General features: G+C 52.0%; 3 protein-coding genes across 3 annotated transcripts; all 3 read left to right on the top strand.

The window, feature by feature from the left end:
- Positions 1–7,362: 7,362 nt before the first annotated feature.
- CGCA056_v013037 (uncharacterized protein) lies at positions 7,363–8,735 on the top strand (the record flags this gene model as incomplete). The annotated part of the gene is made up of 3 exons (XM_037328281.1): positions 7,363–7,755; positions 7,812–8,035; positions 8,564–8,735. 3 exons carry the CDS (start codon positions 7,363–7,365, stop codon positions 8,733–8,735), a joined length of 789 nt encoding a protein of 262 aa, XP_037173557.1.
- Positions 8,736–9,712: 977 nt separating this feature from the next.
- On the top strand, positions 9,713–11,381 carry mfsd1 (Major facilitator superfamily domain-containing protein 1; the record flags this gene model as incomplete). Its single annotated transcript, XM_037328280.1, has 3 exons — positions 9,713–10,192; positions 10,264–11,004; positions 11,064–11,381. 3 exons carry the CDS (start codon positions 9,713–9,715, stop codon positions 11,379–11,381), a joined length of 1,539 nt encoding a protein of 512 aa, XP_037173241.1.
- Positions 11,382–12,930: 1,549 nt separating this feature from the next.
- pme1-2 (Pectinesterase) lies at positions 12,931–15,037 on the top strand (the record flags this gene model as incomplete). The annotated part of the gene is made up of 3 exons (XM_037328279.1): positions 12,931–14,385; positions 14,435–14,573; positions 14,637–15,037. 3 exons carry the CDS (start codon positions 12,931–12,933, stop codon positions 15,035–15,037), a joined length of 1,995 nt encoding a protein of 664 aa, XP_037173242.1.
- Between the last annotated feature and the right edge of the window lie 1,598 nt (positions 15,038–16,635).

The raw sequence follows: 16,635 nt of genomic DNA, 5'->3' as shown, positions 1-16,635 counted from the left end.
TCACGCTGCTCATGCCTCGTCTCGCGACTAAATCCGCCGAGCCGAGCCATGCCGCCAAAGGAATCGCAGTGGACATGTCGGTGGGAACGATGAAATCTCTGATTCGGAGCATCTCTTGTGTTCTAGCGCGACAGGGGCTGCAGTGACCACTCACAATCCGGCTTCAGATCACGATGACCGTTCTTTTTGCCCTCTTCGACGCAAATACAGGTTGGGACAAGCTCAACGGCAACATCAACGGCAATGCCAGTGGAATCGTGGCCCAAGAAGAAGAAACCGGCAGAAGCCGTGTTAAATCCTGCCGCCAGTGTCGGATACTCTGCTCATTCGACGACGGTGGCTATGCGGGCTTGCAGCTTGCAGCGTCTGAGGACAACGCCCTGCCAGAAACTCTGAGCAAGCTGCTGCATGGCACAATACCTCTCTCCCATTGGGGATACCTTCGCCTTTGCCCGCAAATTGCGGTCTGGCTCCTTATATCCCACCACTGTCACCTCGTGTCCAACCATTGCTCGATTGACTTCTCCCTTGTCACCGCGCGTTCGGGCTCGTCGGTGCATTCACCATTTCAACCACAACCTTGCTGCTCGCTTGCATGCAGCGCAGAGCTGCATTTGCACAACCAACCTATTGCGACACGACAGAGTTTGGGCTTTAAAAAGCACTTCCCGGGTTACTCGCAGTCCCGGCCCCCATTCATCGGCACGCACAAGGCCCTGCCCAGCGCAATCCAGCGCAGAGACCCGGCACAGATAAGATTCCAGTCTGCTGCCCCCTCCTCCGTAAGCGGACGAACCTAACATAGTCAATGAGCACATGCTCACTTTCTTCATTTGACAGCTTGCCGTCGCACTATCGCGACGAGATAAACTTCGTGTCACCTCTCCGCAAAATTCCTTTCCTCTGACTGGCCCGGTCTCGGTTAGGAGCCCATGTCATGGCAACTTTGCGTGCCATGCGACACCATGCCAGCAGTCTCCCATCGAGATGTGTCCACTACTGCACAGTATGCTGGTCTAATGCCTCTCCATTCGGATGTACTCGGGCGCTCTCTGCCGTCTTTGGGTCTGGGCCTTTGGTTATTCCGCCATTCCGCCGCAACGTCGCTCCGACACACGCCAGAATGCTTGGAAGCCGTCGCTTTCAACATGTCCACGATCCACGCTTGTTACAAAAAAAAAAAAAAAAAAAAAAAAAAAGAGTCCCCAGAGGGTCTCTTCATCTTTCTCGGACCGTCCATGATCGCGCACAGCTGGTACATGTAGCTTCCGGTCGGAATATCAATCCGTCCTTCCCGCTCAGCTCCGGAATTCTGTTGCAAGACGACCCGAATGTTTGGCCGAATCTCGAAGAGGCCGAGCCAACATCCTCGCCGCCGGTGTGGAGCTGATGGCGGGCCTCCGTAGACGCTGAGTCAGAATCTACCAAGCGTTCAATTGGCCGGCTATTTCCTCACTACAAATCTGGTTCACTAACATCTCTCAGTATCGCAGCCCACACTCTGCCCGTCACCCGGCATCAAACATCAATCCGTCTGCTTCTGTCCATTTCTCTCCACTTCCTCCACTGGAAATGCATCGCGACGGAGTCGTTGTCAGACAGATGCAAAATCGCCTTGACCACCCTGCTCTTGGGTCAAGGGTCCTGCGCCCCGGCTCGTGGCCCGCGGTGAGCCGCTTACATGTAAACCCACTTTCTTGCGGCGGTGGATAACAAATGCCTGCTCTCGTATATCCCACGTGCTCGATACAAGAGATCTATTGGTCTCTTCGCGCTTTGTATCCCATCACTCCTACGCAAAGGCACCGCAGGCGTGCATCATCACGCATGGCCATGGGATTTTTGACATTTCGCCCACTGTGGCGGTTTGCTACCGATAGGTCACTGTCTGTTCTTGCCGTTAAGACAAGCAAGGCGCCAAGGAAACACTCAACTGTGCCGGCACAACAACATGGCACTGCGAGATACACCGATAGAGGTACATACGTACTTGCGCAAGACAATCATCGGTACCAAGAGTCCAATCCGGTCTCGCTTACAGAGTACACACAATATTCAAGGTCTGCAGTCTTTTCCCCTCCCACAGCCTTCGAATGCGGATTGGAGCGGCACAAAATCACCTGTTTCGCCGTCTGCACCTCCTGATTGTTCGCCGGACAGTGGCACTCGAGGATCTGGCGGGACGCTTCAGGATCTATGCAAAGGCCCCGGTCGAGTCCAGGATAATGGTCACTGGAGATGCAACGTTCCCAGGGCTCGCAAAGAAGGCAGCTCAAACTCGGACTTCGACGTCGAGGCCCCCAAATTGCCCCGCCATCACTCCGCTCTCGAGGGTAAATTGGAAAGAGACGAAGGATTGCAAAAGGTCCTAGCCCATCACGGAGCCGCATCTGCACAGATTTGTACCCTGTTCCGGGTAGATTCTCGACCGTTGCTGCAGTCATACCAATGTAAGCGGAGACAGAAACACAGAGCGGGTTGAGACCTTGGAGTCCCACCGACCGGGCATTTCGAGGGCGAGCACGCGACTCTATTCCGAATCCGTCACCGAGAGCATCCCAACGGGCCACAAGCAGGGGCAAATTGAAAATCTGCACCAATAACACTGAACTGGAATTCAAGCGGCCGCTTGAAAGAGTATTTGCTCGCGTGCTCCGTCGGTCGCAAAGCAAGTGGAGGGGCCCATGTCCGCAGATTGAAAAAAATTCAATTCATCTTCTGCATGGAATTCTCTTGAACATCCGAGACGGATCGGCGGACGTTGGAGCCCCGTCGACACCTTCCGATGGCGACCCGCCCGCACTGGTCCAGCCCCCCGAACTGCATGGGGATTTGAGATTTATCCGCGTCTTGTTTCCGCCGACACTCAGCTGGTTGGTTACTGTCGGGCCAGAGCCCATAGTTCGGTTGACTCCCACGGGGTCGAGTGATATTGAGAATGGGGTCAATAGGAGAGCAGTCACATCTCAGCCGTGAGGCTATGGCTACGGCCCATCGAGAAAAGAAAGACGGTAAAATCACCCTGGGTACTTGATACAAAAAAGCCGAGCCGCAGGATACATATTCTGTACATTCCAGGGGTTACATCTACGAGTGTAGTGTTCACGGTTCAAATACCCACCCACCTCGGCGAATCTTCCCGTTCTCTACAGCCGCCTTTGCATGGCAGAATCTTCAATAACCCGTATCGATCTGCATTCGTAAAGGCACTGGCCTGAGATCGGATCCCTAGTAACGCGCCTTCCGGTGCTTTAACCTTCCAAAAATGGTTAGATCTCGATGCCGGGCGCTTGTATGCGTTGCAAACTTGCCCCCAACTAGAAGGGACCCTTGCAAAGACTTGTTGGATAGGTTGACGTACGCTGGCTCGCGAAAATCCTACCCGACAAGGAAGTAATGAAGGCTGACCCATGGTTCTTGTCGTTCACTTTGCGAGGAACGATAACGACAGCCGATCATGACATCGGTCAGCGCTCGCTAAAGACCAGTGTACGATGTCCGATGTGAGATACTGTGAGTGGGAAAAATATCTCCTTCTCTCAACTTCGTATTCCGAGAAACTCAATTACGGCCGAAGCGTTGTCTTTCGACATGCGTCTATCAAACTTTATACATGGAGTTGGTTAGTTGTCTGTGGACAAACCTCGCAACTATTGAAGCATGCTTGGGCCTAGTGGCCAAGCGTACCTCAGCCAAGCAAGGGCCTCCGACCGGCAAATGCCAAGGCAAAACTGAAAGGTGGGGACCGTACGGGAGCGGGGCCCGGCTGGCCGGTCTTCTCGGGCCGGGGGCTTGGGGCTTGGGGCTGGACGGCTGGCGTACCCTTGCTGATAGAAATTTTCTCCCTCCTCCTCCCCTCTCATTCATTTACCCCCCAATCCATGCGCATGTTATACGAGGGGCGCGTACCATGGGAAATTCTGAAGGACGTGGCAAGTTGAAAAACCCCCGCTTTCGCATCCGATGGGGGCGCTGAACCGATGTCCTTTGTGTGAATTGCCTTCTTTGAGTGGGATTAGAAAGGGCGACAACGACCATTTGCACCTGCGAAGCAGCTTGCGAAGCAGGGGTTGGCTGGTTTATTATTGACAGCGCGGCTGCGGACAGCTGGTTGACTTGTGGTTTGTGGGAAAGACTCCGAAAGAGGGGTAAAGAGGGAAGAGACAAGAGGATCGTGGCAGTGTGCGTTATTCCCGTCAGCCTTTGGAGGGTGTAGGGCTGCGGCAAACATGACCTCTGACCTGCTGATGTCGCATTCAATACACACGAGTTTCAACATTCAGATGAGCCTTCTGGTTGAAAGAGGTGACTAATGTCTTTAAAGCTTGTGGTTTTGGTGGAAGCGTACTTGAGTTCTCAGATACTGATGAGTACTGCTGGTTATTCCTGAGTTATGCTTGATATGCATTGAAGGTTGTCGTACATCTTCTGGCTGAGCTTCGCACAACTCAGGGTAAAGAGCTTGGATCTCAGAAGATTTGCTTGTAAGCCTTTTGTGTGGCCTGAGTATGTCTTGTTTGCTTGTGTGCTTGAGCGTTCTCATGCCTCCCGTCACTTTCGCGCAAGTGTTCTAACTTCTTTGTCTCACCTTAGTTTGACACCTTGCTTGTCCTCAACCTCAAACTGGGGGTGACAGAACTGGCGAGTCGCGCGGAGTGGGCCTTTGAGGTGGTCACTTTGACGTTTAATTTTCCAGACCTAGGTGTGTTCTCTTCAGCCTGGTGTTATTATTCCTAGAGATAGATATCAAAAGTCTAAGGGGCTCTTTTCTTCTCTACGTCCAGCGTAAAATCTCCTAGCTGATTAGAGTGGGAATACGCGCGTGACGATAGTTAGAAATAATATGCAGTCAGCTAGAAAACTTTCAAGATTCCTTGAAAAATAGACACCACGAAGCATAAGTTGCTTCACACATAAGACATAACTATAAAAGGAGGGCCTCTGAGCCTGCTGGTAGCCTTTGACCAGCAATGATCTCTCCAGTGATCGCGCAGACAATGGGGTTGATTGAGATACGCATATTACTACTTCACCCCCCTATGTGATGTTTGCTCGCTTTGTGTGATTGGTTCCCTTGCACCTTGTTCTCATCAGAATAATATACTTGCCTGCGTCCCTCACGATGATTCTTTGTGTATACATACACTGCTGCGCGATTACATAGCTTCCTTGCATTTTGTTCAAATCAGATTTGGCTTCTCTGCGTCCATCATGATGTCTTTTTACGTATGCGTACATTTCTGCGCGATTACGCAGTACTTAATCCTTTTGCGCAAAAGCGCAGCAGAGACTTGCTGCGAGCCTGTGGCACTGCTGTTTTGATCTGGATAGCAAAGGCATCTTTGTACTGCGTAGCGAAGCTATATCGCCTATCAATTGAATGAAGGCGGCTTTGACTTATGTGAGTTCTCAAGGCTTAATGGGGATAAATGGTCTCCTTTTATCTCATTTGAGGCGGACTGGAAATGGCAGACACTAAAGTATATAATGCGCATATTTGGAGTTGCTGGCTACAGCCGCCAGCAAGACAATGCGAACGCATTGACCGCTCCAGAAATCAGCCTAGATGTAATTGCTGTGGTCTTTGTCTGGCATTGAATGGAGCGAGGTGCGATGGGAATTGCGATGATGACAGCGGTAGGTGTGCCCCTGTATGGTGAACTTTTGTCTCGCGCGTCCGTCACATCTATCGTCTGGCGCGTATTATCTGAATTGTATAAGGCCTTTTGTCTCATTCCTGTCTGTATTTCATTTGACAATGGCAACTGCGCTGGGTCTGCAAACTGCCTTATTCAGGACCGCATGAGAAACAGATGGGAACTGCGCGTCCATTCGAATGTTCGCTGCTCCCGAGACACTGTGCCCTGTTCTTAAGCATTAGCTAAACATGTGGTCTTATATACACTGACTCTGGTCTACATGTAAGATAGCACTGAGATGCTGGCACTTCTCATGTTCTGTCCTGGGTCCCTGTCATTTGCTTTCAGCGCGCAAGTATTGGGTGTAAGTATCCCCGCTATCATAGTTGGGCAGGGTTACAAACTGGCTGCACTGGGTCAGCTATTGTTTCCCTCACTGGATACTTAAAAGTCTCTTAGCGCATGAAGTGAGGTAGCCGACTCTTACGTTTTCTACTATACCTTCACACGCACCTCTGATGATCAAAAATGACGTGAACCAGGCTTTTAGAAGGATAAGCAATAAGCAACACTGAGAATCCTCTGCAGCAGATGTCTACAAGAAAGCTGTAGACTAATGAAATCGAGTGACACAGCACAGTGACACAGGAAAGCATGCCATTAATTTGCCGACTACCCGGTGATGCCATCAGCTAGGAATGAGAATTGCGACTTCAAATTTTCCCGCACCTAGACAATAAAATCAGAATCAGCGCGGCGTGGCTGTGCCAAGCCTCGTCATCATTTGGTGAAGCATGGTATCTGATGTGTGGAAATGAGCATGGAAAAGCTGGTGGTCTGGTGTCCAGAATCCGTAGACCATTTCAAAGCTTATGCGAAGAGACTCGCCTCCGAGAAAAGCAGCCTTCCGGCCGAGACCAAGCCGGAAGCTTTCCTCCTTTAGTCTGCAGAGCCCCTTGCCACGTGCATCAATGGCATCACCATTGGGTCTGGAATGGCGTTTAATTCTGATTCTCCTGACAGGAACTACGTTCCATGCCTCTGCACTGCTCAGAATGTCTCAATTTGTCCAGCTTGGCTGATCAGGCGAGGCCCGACGGCCGGCTCGCCGCCACCTTCAAGGGACCATGAGACAAAACAAGACAGGACAATCAACGATCCAATCGACAAAGTCATCGTACTACGATCTTGATTGGCTTGTCTGGCGCCAAGTGCCACTTTTGCTGGCATGCCAAGTCCAGGTTCAACAGAAGAGTTCATCTCAGGATGGGGTCATGTTGATTTTGGTTCCATTAGCCTCACAGCGGGATGTTGTCAAATTCACTCAAACAGCATTCCTGTGCCCTTGCGCAAGGTTGATTAGAGACAAGCGTACAAGTGGGCTTGTTGATCATCAGTGGCCTTCTATGGGAAAGAATCATTGAGTGCTGAATGTACTGCCTACCTACATAAGGCAGCAGTAGTTGTAGCCTAACATAAGTTACCACAGGCTGACGACACTCACCTCTGCTTTTAGTGCACGAGAGTTCAACTTCCGTGAGGACAACCACCTAATATGATTCGACCGTCTACGCTAGCTGGCATTGCAGCACTATGGGTAACGACAACGGTAAAAGTCGTCCATTGCCAATATAATTACCTTGGATGTGGCGCTATCACCAATTTCAATAACCAGTTCCAGGACGTAGGCATCTGGGATCCATCAGATTGCCAGCAGGTCTGTATGTCCAACTTCGGAAGTCAATACATTGCCCTGTACGATCAGCACTGTTATTGCGCCCAATTTTCAGCAAACCCGGCCTTTGCGGCAAATCCAGCACCTGACGATTCCCACTGCACTATTGACTGTACAAATCCTCAAACACCTGGACAAAAGTGCGGCGGCGTTGTGAATGGCATTACCGTATACAATGTCTACGGTTACCAGGCTATCTCAACTTCGCCTGGGAGCTCGACAACATCATCAAGTTCGAGTAGCAGTTCTAGCACTCTCACGAGTACCTCGACCGCTGTCACAACAACTTCCTCGAGCAGCAGCACATCAAGCACTGTCTCCTCGTTTACACCGACATCGACAAGCGCCACTAGCTCTTCAAGCTCAACCGCCACGAGTAGTGTCACAAGTAGTACGATTACTTCTTCGACCTCGAGTACTTCATCGACTATGTCTAGCGCAACAGAGATCAGCAGCGAGAGTACTTCTTCCACGATCACTTCCACTTCGTCCAGTGTTTCGTCACCGGCGAGCTCATCATCCTCTTCCTCAACCTCCGCAACTGGAGCTTCTACCTCATCATCCACTGCGTCGACAACTATACCAACGACGACACCGACGAGCCCTTCCGCCTCCACATCACCTATATCTACACCTTCTCAAAGTTCTTCATCTTCAACAGGTATGTTCACGCCGGTACTGCGCTAGTATGGTCTAACGATGTCGGCAGATTCGTCCTCTACTAGTGCCAGCTCGGTGGCCGTTAGTTCTACGTCCCCTAGCCCACTTTCAACGTCCACTACGAGCACCAGAAGTAGCAGCAGCCCCCCGGTTGTCTCATCGAGCGTGTCCTCAAGCGACATCCCGACTCTTCCCCAAACAACAACATCCATGCCAGAAGTCTTCAGCCCCTCATCTTCCTTCCGGTTCACGAACTCGAGCATTTTGGCATCGGTACCAGCGACTTCGCAAGTGATCACCAGCTCACCCATTGTCGTAGCACCGTCTCCGAGCCCTGTAGAGACCCCACCAGTCTCAGAGCCAAACTCCAACCCTGGCCCCGTGCCTGGGCAAAGCTCTTCTCAGACCACGTTGCCTGTCGTCCACCCGAGTCCGAGCTCTAGCCCCGGATCCGTCCCAGCTTCTCTTCCCCTCTCCGTGCCGTCGTCTCTGCCGACCTCTCTGCCAACTTCGCTCCCGGTCATATCAGTTCCCAGCTCGGTGTTGCCAGTTTCATCGAATGTTCCGATCCTAAGTTCGGTACCGACCGTGTCGACCTCCAGCCCCATCTTACCATCTCCGAGCACATTGGTCTCCGTATCGAGCGTTGCCACGCCGACACCCTCCACCCAGTCATCCAGAGAGATCAGCGTCTCTTCTAATTCTCCTGCCGTCGTAGTGACGAGCAGCTCTACGACAGTCGAAGAGACGCCTTCAACTACTATCATCACACCGATCCCATCGAACACGGTATTTGTCAATTTACCGATCAAATTGGTGATCCGCGCCGCTGTCCCACAGTCCCCAGCTGAGACGACGGGCGTAGGCGGTGCTCAGCGACGGCAAGCTGACATGGTCCAGTATCTGAAGCTTTGAGCGAATCTGATGAGATTATGAATGTACGCAAGAACCGTATGTAATTAATGTCTAATGATTTACAAACATCTACAAGTATATTGTGCAATTGAGATTTTGACTTGCTAGCCTGGACGCCTGCAGGTTCACAACCCGCAAACGCCCCATGCGCTTCTGTCTAGGATACTGTAGAATCAGTCATATCTTCTTAGGCTTCAACTTTGCTATCGCAAATTTTGATGCGCGAGAGAATAGCACAACCATCGGTGCCCACTTCTTTAGCAAACGCCCGAAACAATTAGGGCCAGAAAAGAAATCACCGAATATTTCAACCGCTCGGGTATACTTACCTACTCTCAGGTGTCTGACAAGGCTGTGGACTATCAACTCAAATCGGTTGGCGAGTCGGTCGGTATGGAGACATGCCAAGACCCAGCGCACCAAAGGACCGATGCCAAGTGCTGATATGGGTACGAAACTGGCCGCCAAGCCTCGTAGACGACATTCCCTGAGGATTCACTGGCACACTAGAGCACTGTAATGGAGTGCGATATTTTATCAGATCATGGATCGACAAATCAGATGGATCAGATAAGATTTCGAAGTCGGAAAGTGGTGGCAGTGTGGTCGGTCTTCTGTCCGAGTTTTCGACACTAGAGAGTCTGGCCTGGCTTGGCCTTGACCATGGGACTTCGCGCAAATTCTTAGCTAAAATAAGAGTCGCATTCACCTTCAGGCTCTTGTATGTGTTCTTGCTCGGTAGGGTGTCCTCAAGTCACCCATGATGGATGCCGCTCTGAAATCTCATATCCTCGTCACGGACACCAAGAAGTCGCCGGAACCGCCAATTTCAGAGACCAGCGCACCCCGAGACAATGACGACGAAACACTGCAGAGAATTCCCTGGTCATACAAATGGATCGCTCTCGTATGCGTTGTTTCCCTGCCCATCGGGCATACCTGGACCGGCTCGGCTCTCGGCCCGCTGAAGAACACCCTGCGGAACGAGCTCGATATCAACAATGCGCAGTTTGGTGTCATCAGCAGCGCGGATGCATTCGTTAATACGGTGTTTCCCATCATCGGAGGTTTGATCCTGGATTGGTGGGGCCCGAATGTGGTGACCATGTGCTGCACGGCGGTCATCCTCGTCGGCTCCGTGGTTGCGGCGGCCGGCGTGCAAGTGGGGTTGTGGAGGGTCCTCGTCTCCGGACATGTGCTAATGGGGTTCGGGATTGCGGTGCTTGACTCGGCGACGCAGAAGGTAGGTTCATTCTGGGCATTTAGGGATACTTATTAGATGTTTGACATGCGTGACTAACATCAACCTGGCAGTTCTTCTACTACTGGTTCGGTGCCTCCGGTCTAGCCTTCGCCTTCGGCCTCGAAAGCGCCATTGCCAACACCGTCAGTCTTGTGTCCGGCATGGTGGCTATCCCCATTCGCGACGGAACGGGCTGGTACGGCTGGACCTTCTGGATCCCCGTCTTCTTCTGCGGCTTCTCACTTGCCGTCAGCATCGCATACGTCTGCTTCGAACGCCTCGCAGTCCCAGAACACTTTCGCCTCACTTCCGGCCGTGCTAAAGCTATTGCGGAGAAGCAGAACTTGTCGGACCGGAAAAGATTTTCGTGGAACGCGTTGTTCACACTACCTTGGGCGTATCTCATGCTGCCTGCAACACAACTTCTACAAAGTGGTGCTGCAGGTGGATTCAGCACCAGCTCTGCAGACATCATCTTTATGAAAGGGTACACTGAAGAGGTGGCTGGGTACTTGTCGACTGCGCAGAAGATTCTGCCAATTGTGCTGAGCCCTGTTGTTGGACTTGCCATTGACAAATATGGACACCGGTTTCACTACGTTGCAACTGCCCCCATACTATGGATCATTGCTTGCTCGATACTGGGCTTTACCGACGTTCATCCGACAGCAGCCCTGGTCTTTTCAAGTCTGGCAGGCGTGATCAACTCTATGCCGTTGCAGATTTGCATTCCGCTGCTGGTTGCAGATCAAGCCAAGATCGGGACGGCCTTTGGTGTATGGCGAGCGTTCAACAATTCCGGCTCAACGATCGTAAGTCGTCCTCACCCAAAAGATTGTCTGGAGTCATTTTTCCTGACTTAAGAGTGTAGATGGACGTCGTCTTTGGCGCCCTCCAAGATAGCACCGAAGGCAATGGTTATTCAAAGGTGCTCATCGTTGCTATCGCGATCAAAGCCTGGGCGTTCGTGTTGGGGCTTTCGTACATCTTCATCGACTACAAGTTTCTCGGCAAGGGCATGACTATGACGAGGAAGCAGAGAGAAGCTAGGGAGGCTCAAATTGTTGACAGAGAGGCTGATCCCCTGACGAGACGAACCTCGAAGAAGTGGTTCACAACTCTCACATTCGGGCTGTTACTTGCCATCATTGCGAGCGCGTGGGCCGTTTTTGTGCGGTACTTGATCTGATTGAAAATCGCAAGCAGTTGGGGGGACTGAAACAAAAAAGTGCATTGGCCTTGAGACAGGAGAACCTCTCTGGACCAAGTAAGGATTTCAATTGTCAATTCGCTACTTCAACTGCAGTCTTATTTGTCTGAAATGCTTGGCACTGGTGTCCAATAATGTGCTAATGTCATGTTAGAAGCGGGAACTTTCAGTGCGCCAATAGGGAGCTTACCGTGATGAGATTAGGTGTCATGTAAGCCGTTTCATCTTAATGCCTGCCCCGATCAGCGCATCTCCGGGGCGGAAGCGATGTATTTACCGAGAGCGAGGAAACGAGAGGTCTCCCGTCAATTGTGTCTTTGTTGATCCAGAACTTGATGGCATTTTGCTTTTTCATGGTAACATGAGGTCACGGTCGAACGCGCCCACTAGACATCATTCGTGCGCTGACCAGGATAAACTCACGACTGCAGCCAACCTTGAAACGTTATTTCAACCCGAACCGTGTTCACTCAGCCGAAAACATGTAAGCACCTCGATCGGGCTTTTTTGCGGACTTTTTGATCCCCGATGAGCAGCGGCGGCGGCAGACAATCCGTCAACGTAGTATTCACTGCATTTGCTGAGTGGAGAATCTCGTAAAGACCTGCGAGGACCCGAGCTGTTCAGCGGTCACAACGCTCCTTTCCCCCAGAACTCGTGCTTGGCATTGGATACGGGACACGGGATCAACACACCATCAATGTGCTGGGCAGAAATCTTCCACAAAGCACGATACAAACTCCTTTTCGAGCCATTTTCTCGTCTGATCCCAGGACCAAGAGTCTGGGGAGAACCCTCTAAACAGGAAACAGGCCCACCGAACTAGCTATGCTTGCTTATGCACCCCTGTAATTGAGTGCCTCTAGGCGCTTCGAATTGGGGAGGTGGATACCCCATCAGGAGAAGTCCACCACACGGAAAACGAGGAGAAGAAGCGTCTAGACCATCTGGGGATTTGGAGAACCCGAACAGGCGTTGGTCAGGTGGCTGTGGCCTCGGAAAGATGAGTAAATCTGCGAACGCCCCCTGAAGCGCCAGCAAACACTGCACACAAACAGAAGCGCAATTTCCCACCAGGCGGATCTCAGGACCCCTGCGTCGGGCACGTCAAGTCGTTGCGGATAGAGTTGTTTTTCACTCTATTCTTTGGACTGCTCGTCCGGTCTTAAGTCGTATTGCAGGGAAACTAGAGCCGAATCGAGTTTATTGAAACGTCACGTCCTTGACTGCCAAGAACTACTAGAGGGAGAAGAAGCTTGACATTGGATCGATTTGGGGTTGAGGTGTTTGCCAAGACTTGACGTCCTTTCGGAGAACTTCCCTGACATCCGCAGAAGTTGCGCCGTGAGGACATCTGGAGACTAGAAAACCAGAGCGTGCTCCTAGGATATGGCTTTCCGTGTGGCCTGTTCTTGCTCTGTTGACTTCTCATTGAGACCGTTTCCGTCCTTTGCGCATCCTTTTTCACTCGTTATGTTCTGAGAACACACGCATTCTTTTCTATCCACAACTTCTCAACTGGAGCAACATGTTTGCCTCTTCCATTCTTTTGCTGTCGTCCCTGGTGGCCAGCGCCCTCGGCGCGTCCCGGACGTCTCCCCCCTCCGGCGCTCTCGTAGTCGCCAAGTCTGGTGGTCAGTATAGCACCATCCAGAAGGCTGTTGATGCTGCCAAATCTGGCAGTGTCATCTTCATCCAGCCTGGTACATACAACGAACAGGTCTTGATCCCTGCCTCCGTCGGCGCTCTCACGATCTATGGCTCCACGTCCAACGACCAGGACTACTCCAAGAACACCGTCACTATCACCAACAGCCTCGGTGCTGACCAAGCCGGCAACAATGACGCCTCCGGTACCCTCCGAGCCAAGAACGACAACCTCAAAGTCTACAACATCAACATTGTCAACTCCCGCGGCAAGGGCATTCAAGCCATCGCCCTGAGCGCCTACGGTAACCAGCAGGGATACTACGGCATCCAAGCCAAGGGCTACCAGGACACTGTGCTCTCCAACCAGGGCAAGCACTACTTCCACGGCTCTTACATCGAGGGTGCCACCGACTTCATCTTCGGCCAGAAGGCCATCGCCTGGTTCGAGTCCTGCACACTCGCCATCTCCGGCAAGGGATACATCACCGCCTCTGGCCGTGACTCTACAAGCAACCCGTCGTGGTACGTCATCAACAAGTCCACTGTCAAGGCCCTCTCGGGAGTCGGCGATGGTCAGACATATCTCGGCCGTCCCTGGCGCACCTTCGCCCGTGTCGTCTTCCAGAACAGCAACCTCGGCTCCGTCGTCAACTCTGCGGGATGGATCAAGTGGGGAGACAACCCGACCGACAACGTCGACTACAGCGAGTACGCCAACACGGGCAAGGGCGCGGAGGGCACACGCGCTAGCTTCTCCAAGAAGCGCAGCTCTGCTGTCAAGCTTGGTGACATTCTCGGTTCCACCTCCTGGATCGATTCGTCTTACACCAGCGGCGCCAAGTCCGCTGCCGTCGCCGTCTATGCCGAGGTCTCTGCGCCCGCCGTTGTCGCCGATGCCGTTGCTCAGGCTACCCCCACAACTCTTTCTACCGTTGTCAAGGCTGCTGCCACACCTGCTGCCGTTGCCGTCGCCGCCGATGATTGCAGTGGTACCCCTGATGGCTTCGCTTCTCTGAACGGTGGCACCACTGGTGGCAAGGGCGGCGAGGTCGTCGTTGTCAAGACCCAGGCTGATCTCGAGAAGTATGCTGGCTCTACGGGCAAGTATGTGATCAAGGTTTCTGGAAAGATCACGATCACTCCCAAGGGCAAGGAGGTCAAGGTCTCTTCCGATAAGACCATCGTTGGTATTGGTGCTACTGCCGAGATTGACCAAGGTGGTTTCAACATCCAGAACCAGCGCAACATCATCTTCCGTAACCTCAAGATCGGCAACACGTACGTTGAGGGTGATGATGAGGGCAAGACCCAGGACTTTGACGGCATTCAGATGGTAAGACTACTTCATCTCATGAAGGGTTAAGATACTAACTCACGAACAGGACAACTGCACCAACATCTGGATTGACCACGTCCACCTTGAGAAGGGCGGTGACGGTCTCATCGACAGCCGCAAGGACACCACGTTCCTCACCGTCTCCTGGACCATCCTTCGCAACCACAACAAGGCTTTTGGCATTGGTAAGACCCATCCATCTCTTCATCAACTCCCTCGAATTCCATCACTAACCCAAAACCATATAGGCTGGACCGACAACGTCAGTGCCCAGATGACCATCCACCACAACTACTTCGACCAGACCAAGCAGCGCAATCCCTCCGTCGACAACGTCAAGAACGCCCATCTCTACAACAACTACCTCGTTGGTCAGACCTCCTACGGCCACTACGCCCGTGGAAAGACCGAAATGGTCATGGAGAACTGCTACTTTGAGAAGGTCAAGAACCCGGTCCAGGCCGACAGCACCGCCAAGCTCAGCGCCACCGGAAACGTCTTCAAGAGCACCAGCGGCACCACGGCTAAGAATGCTGGCACTGTCTTCGACCCCAAGACCTTCTACGACTACAAAGTCGATGCGGCCAATGATGTGCCGAGCATTGTTTCCAAGGGTGCTGGTCGTCAGGCTAGCATTTGCGCTGCTTAAGCACCAGGAGTATGGGTCGGGAAGAGCAGCCCTCTAGTCATCGAACGCCGCGATATAAATGACGTTTTGAAGAGAGAGTTGGAAATTCTACGTATTTACTTTTTGAGGCACATCGCCGTTGATTACGTGTATATATACGCGCTGGAGCCGTTCATATTGAATAAGAACATTGGCATCGTGACGAAGGACCCATTTGCTTTTTTGAGCTACCCCCTGAAGACGGTCGTCATATCGTTGGCAGGTTCCTCTCGAGACATGATGTTGTTGCAGCGGCCGTGGCATCATCTGTCCCACAAAGACGTCCGAGGGCCACATACCAGTAATCGTGCCAGGCGTGTAACATTGACTCACTGGAATGTTATTGAACCGAATACGGAAATGCGGTTACTGCAGATCATTTGAAGAAACTGATAGTTTCGGACCTTCTCGGCACAACTGCCGGTCTTGCTCGGTGGAAGACGGCAACACAACATTTTTCGGGTCTCATCAGTCATGACTGAACGGATGTTGATCTCGTGAACTAATTAGCCCCGCAGACCTCTTGCTTGTCCAATGATGTCTCATCTTCTCGTGTGGAAAACATGCGCTTCACGGCAGTGATTCCAGTCAAGATAAAAAGCACCTCTCTCCCTTCATTACGTCCCATCCTGATCGTCATCAAAACCTGCCAGATTCCATTCGATCTCTCAAGATGTCTTCCAAATGGTCACAGCTGCTCATGCTACTCTTTTTGACACAATCTCTCGCCCAACAGCATTTGGCAAAGCCCTGTGTATGGGACTATCTCGGATGCGTCTCCCTCACCGAGTCAGACTTCAACAACAACTTTCTAGGACTCTCGGTCGGCAACGTCATGACTCCCAGCATGTGCGAGACCAACTGCAGGATATCAGGAACGAAACTTGCCGTCTTGTTTTATGGCGCTCGATGCTCATGCAGCAGACGCGGATCTGGCGACCCCCTATTCGTCTTGCAGCCTGAAGCACTTGCAACGGCGACGATGAGGCTATATGCGGCGGTCCTGACGGTGATGGACTGTATACGGCTTATGTGAGAATCAACTGTCCCGCGTCGACATGAATCACTTCTCGCTCTGTTGGGCCCGGTTCATCGGCGTCGCCGATTGTCTTTTCGACGGTGCAAACCATCTCGGGGGCCTGCCTGCAGCACCATCAATAAGATTGCCCGCCGAGTCTCCAGGGTTCTCAACGGGCCAGTTATGCAGCTTTCGTTAGGCAATGTCACGGGCTAGAGCCCGGATTGATATCTCCGGCTTTGCCGGAGCAGTTACCGAGATCCGGCTCCGTTGGACCCACTACTCTGCCGCGTTACACCGCCTAACCCGGTCTGCTTCACCGCTGTTAGGTGCCTACTCTTGTAAAGTCCTTTCTTCCTTCTTCAGCTTAGAATAGTCAATCGACGGCACCTCTACGTTGAACAAGCCTAGGGGCCAGCCCCTTACAGGCAATATTTCCAACATTCGTCATGGCCAAAAGGGTTTGCATCTGAAGTCATCACTTGTAGATCATTTTACATATTGGTATGATGGAGGGCTGTTTTAGGAAGAATCGAGAGGTTTGAGAATGGTGGTATTTGTC

This window comes from Colletotrichum aenigma (genome assembly GCF_013390185.1).
Source record: "Colletotrichum aenigma strain Cg56 chromosome Unknown KSG_Cg56_contig09, whole genome shotgun sequence".
Lineage (NCBI taxonomy): Eukaryota > Fungi > Ascomycota > Sordariomycetes > Glomerellales > Glomerellaceae > Colletotrichum > Colletotrichum aenigma.
Note: the sequence above shows the minus strand (reverse complement) of the source record. Positions and strands in the feature narration are given on the sequence as shown.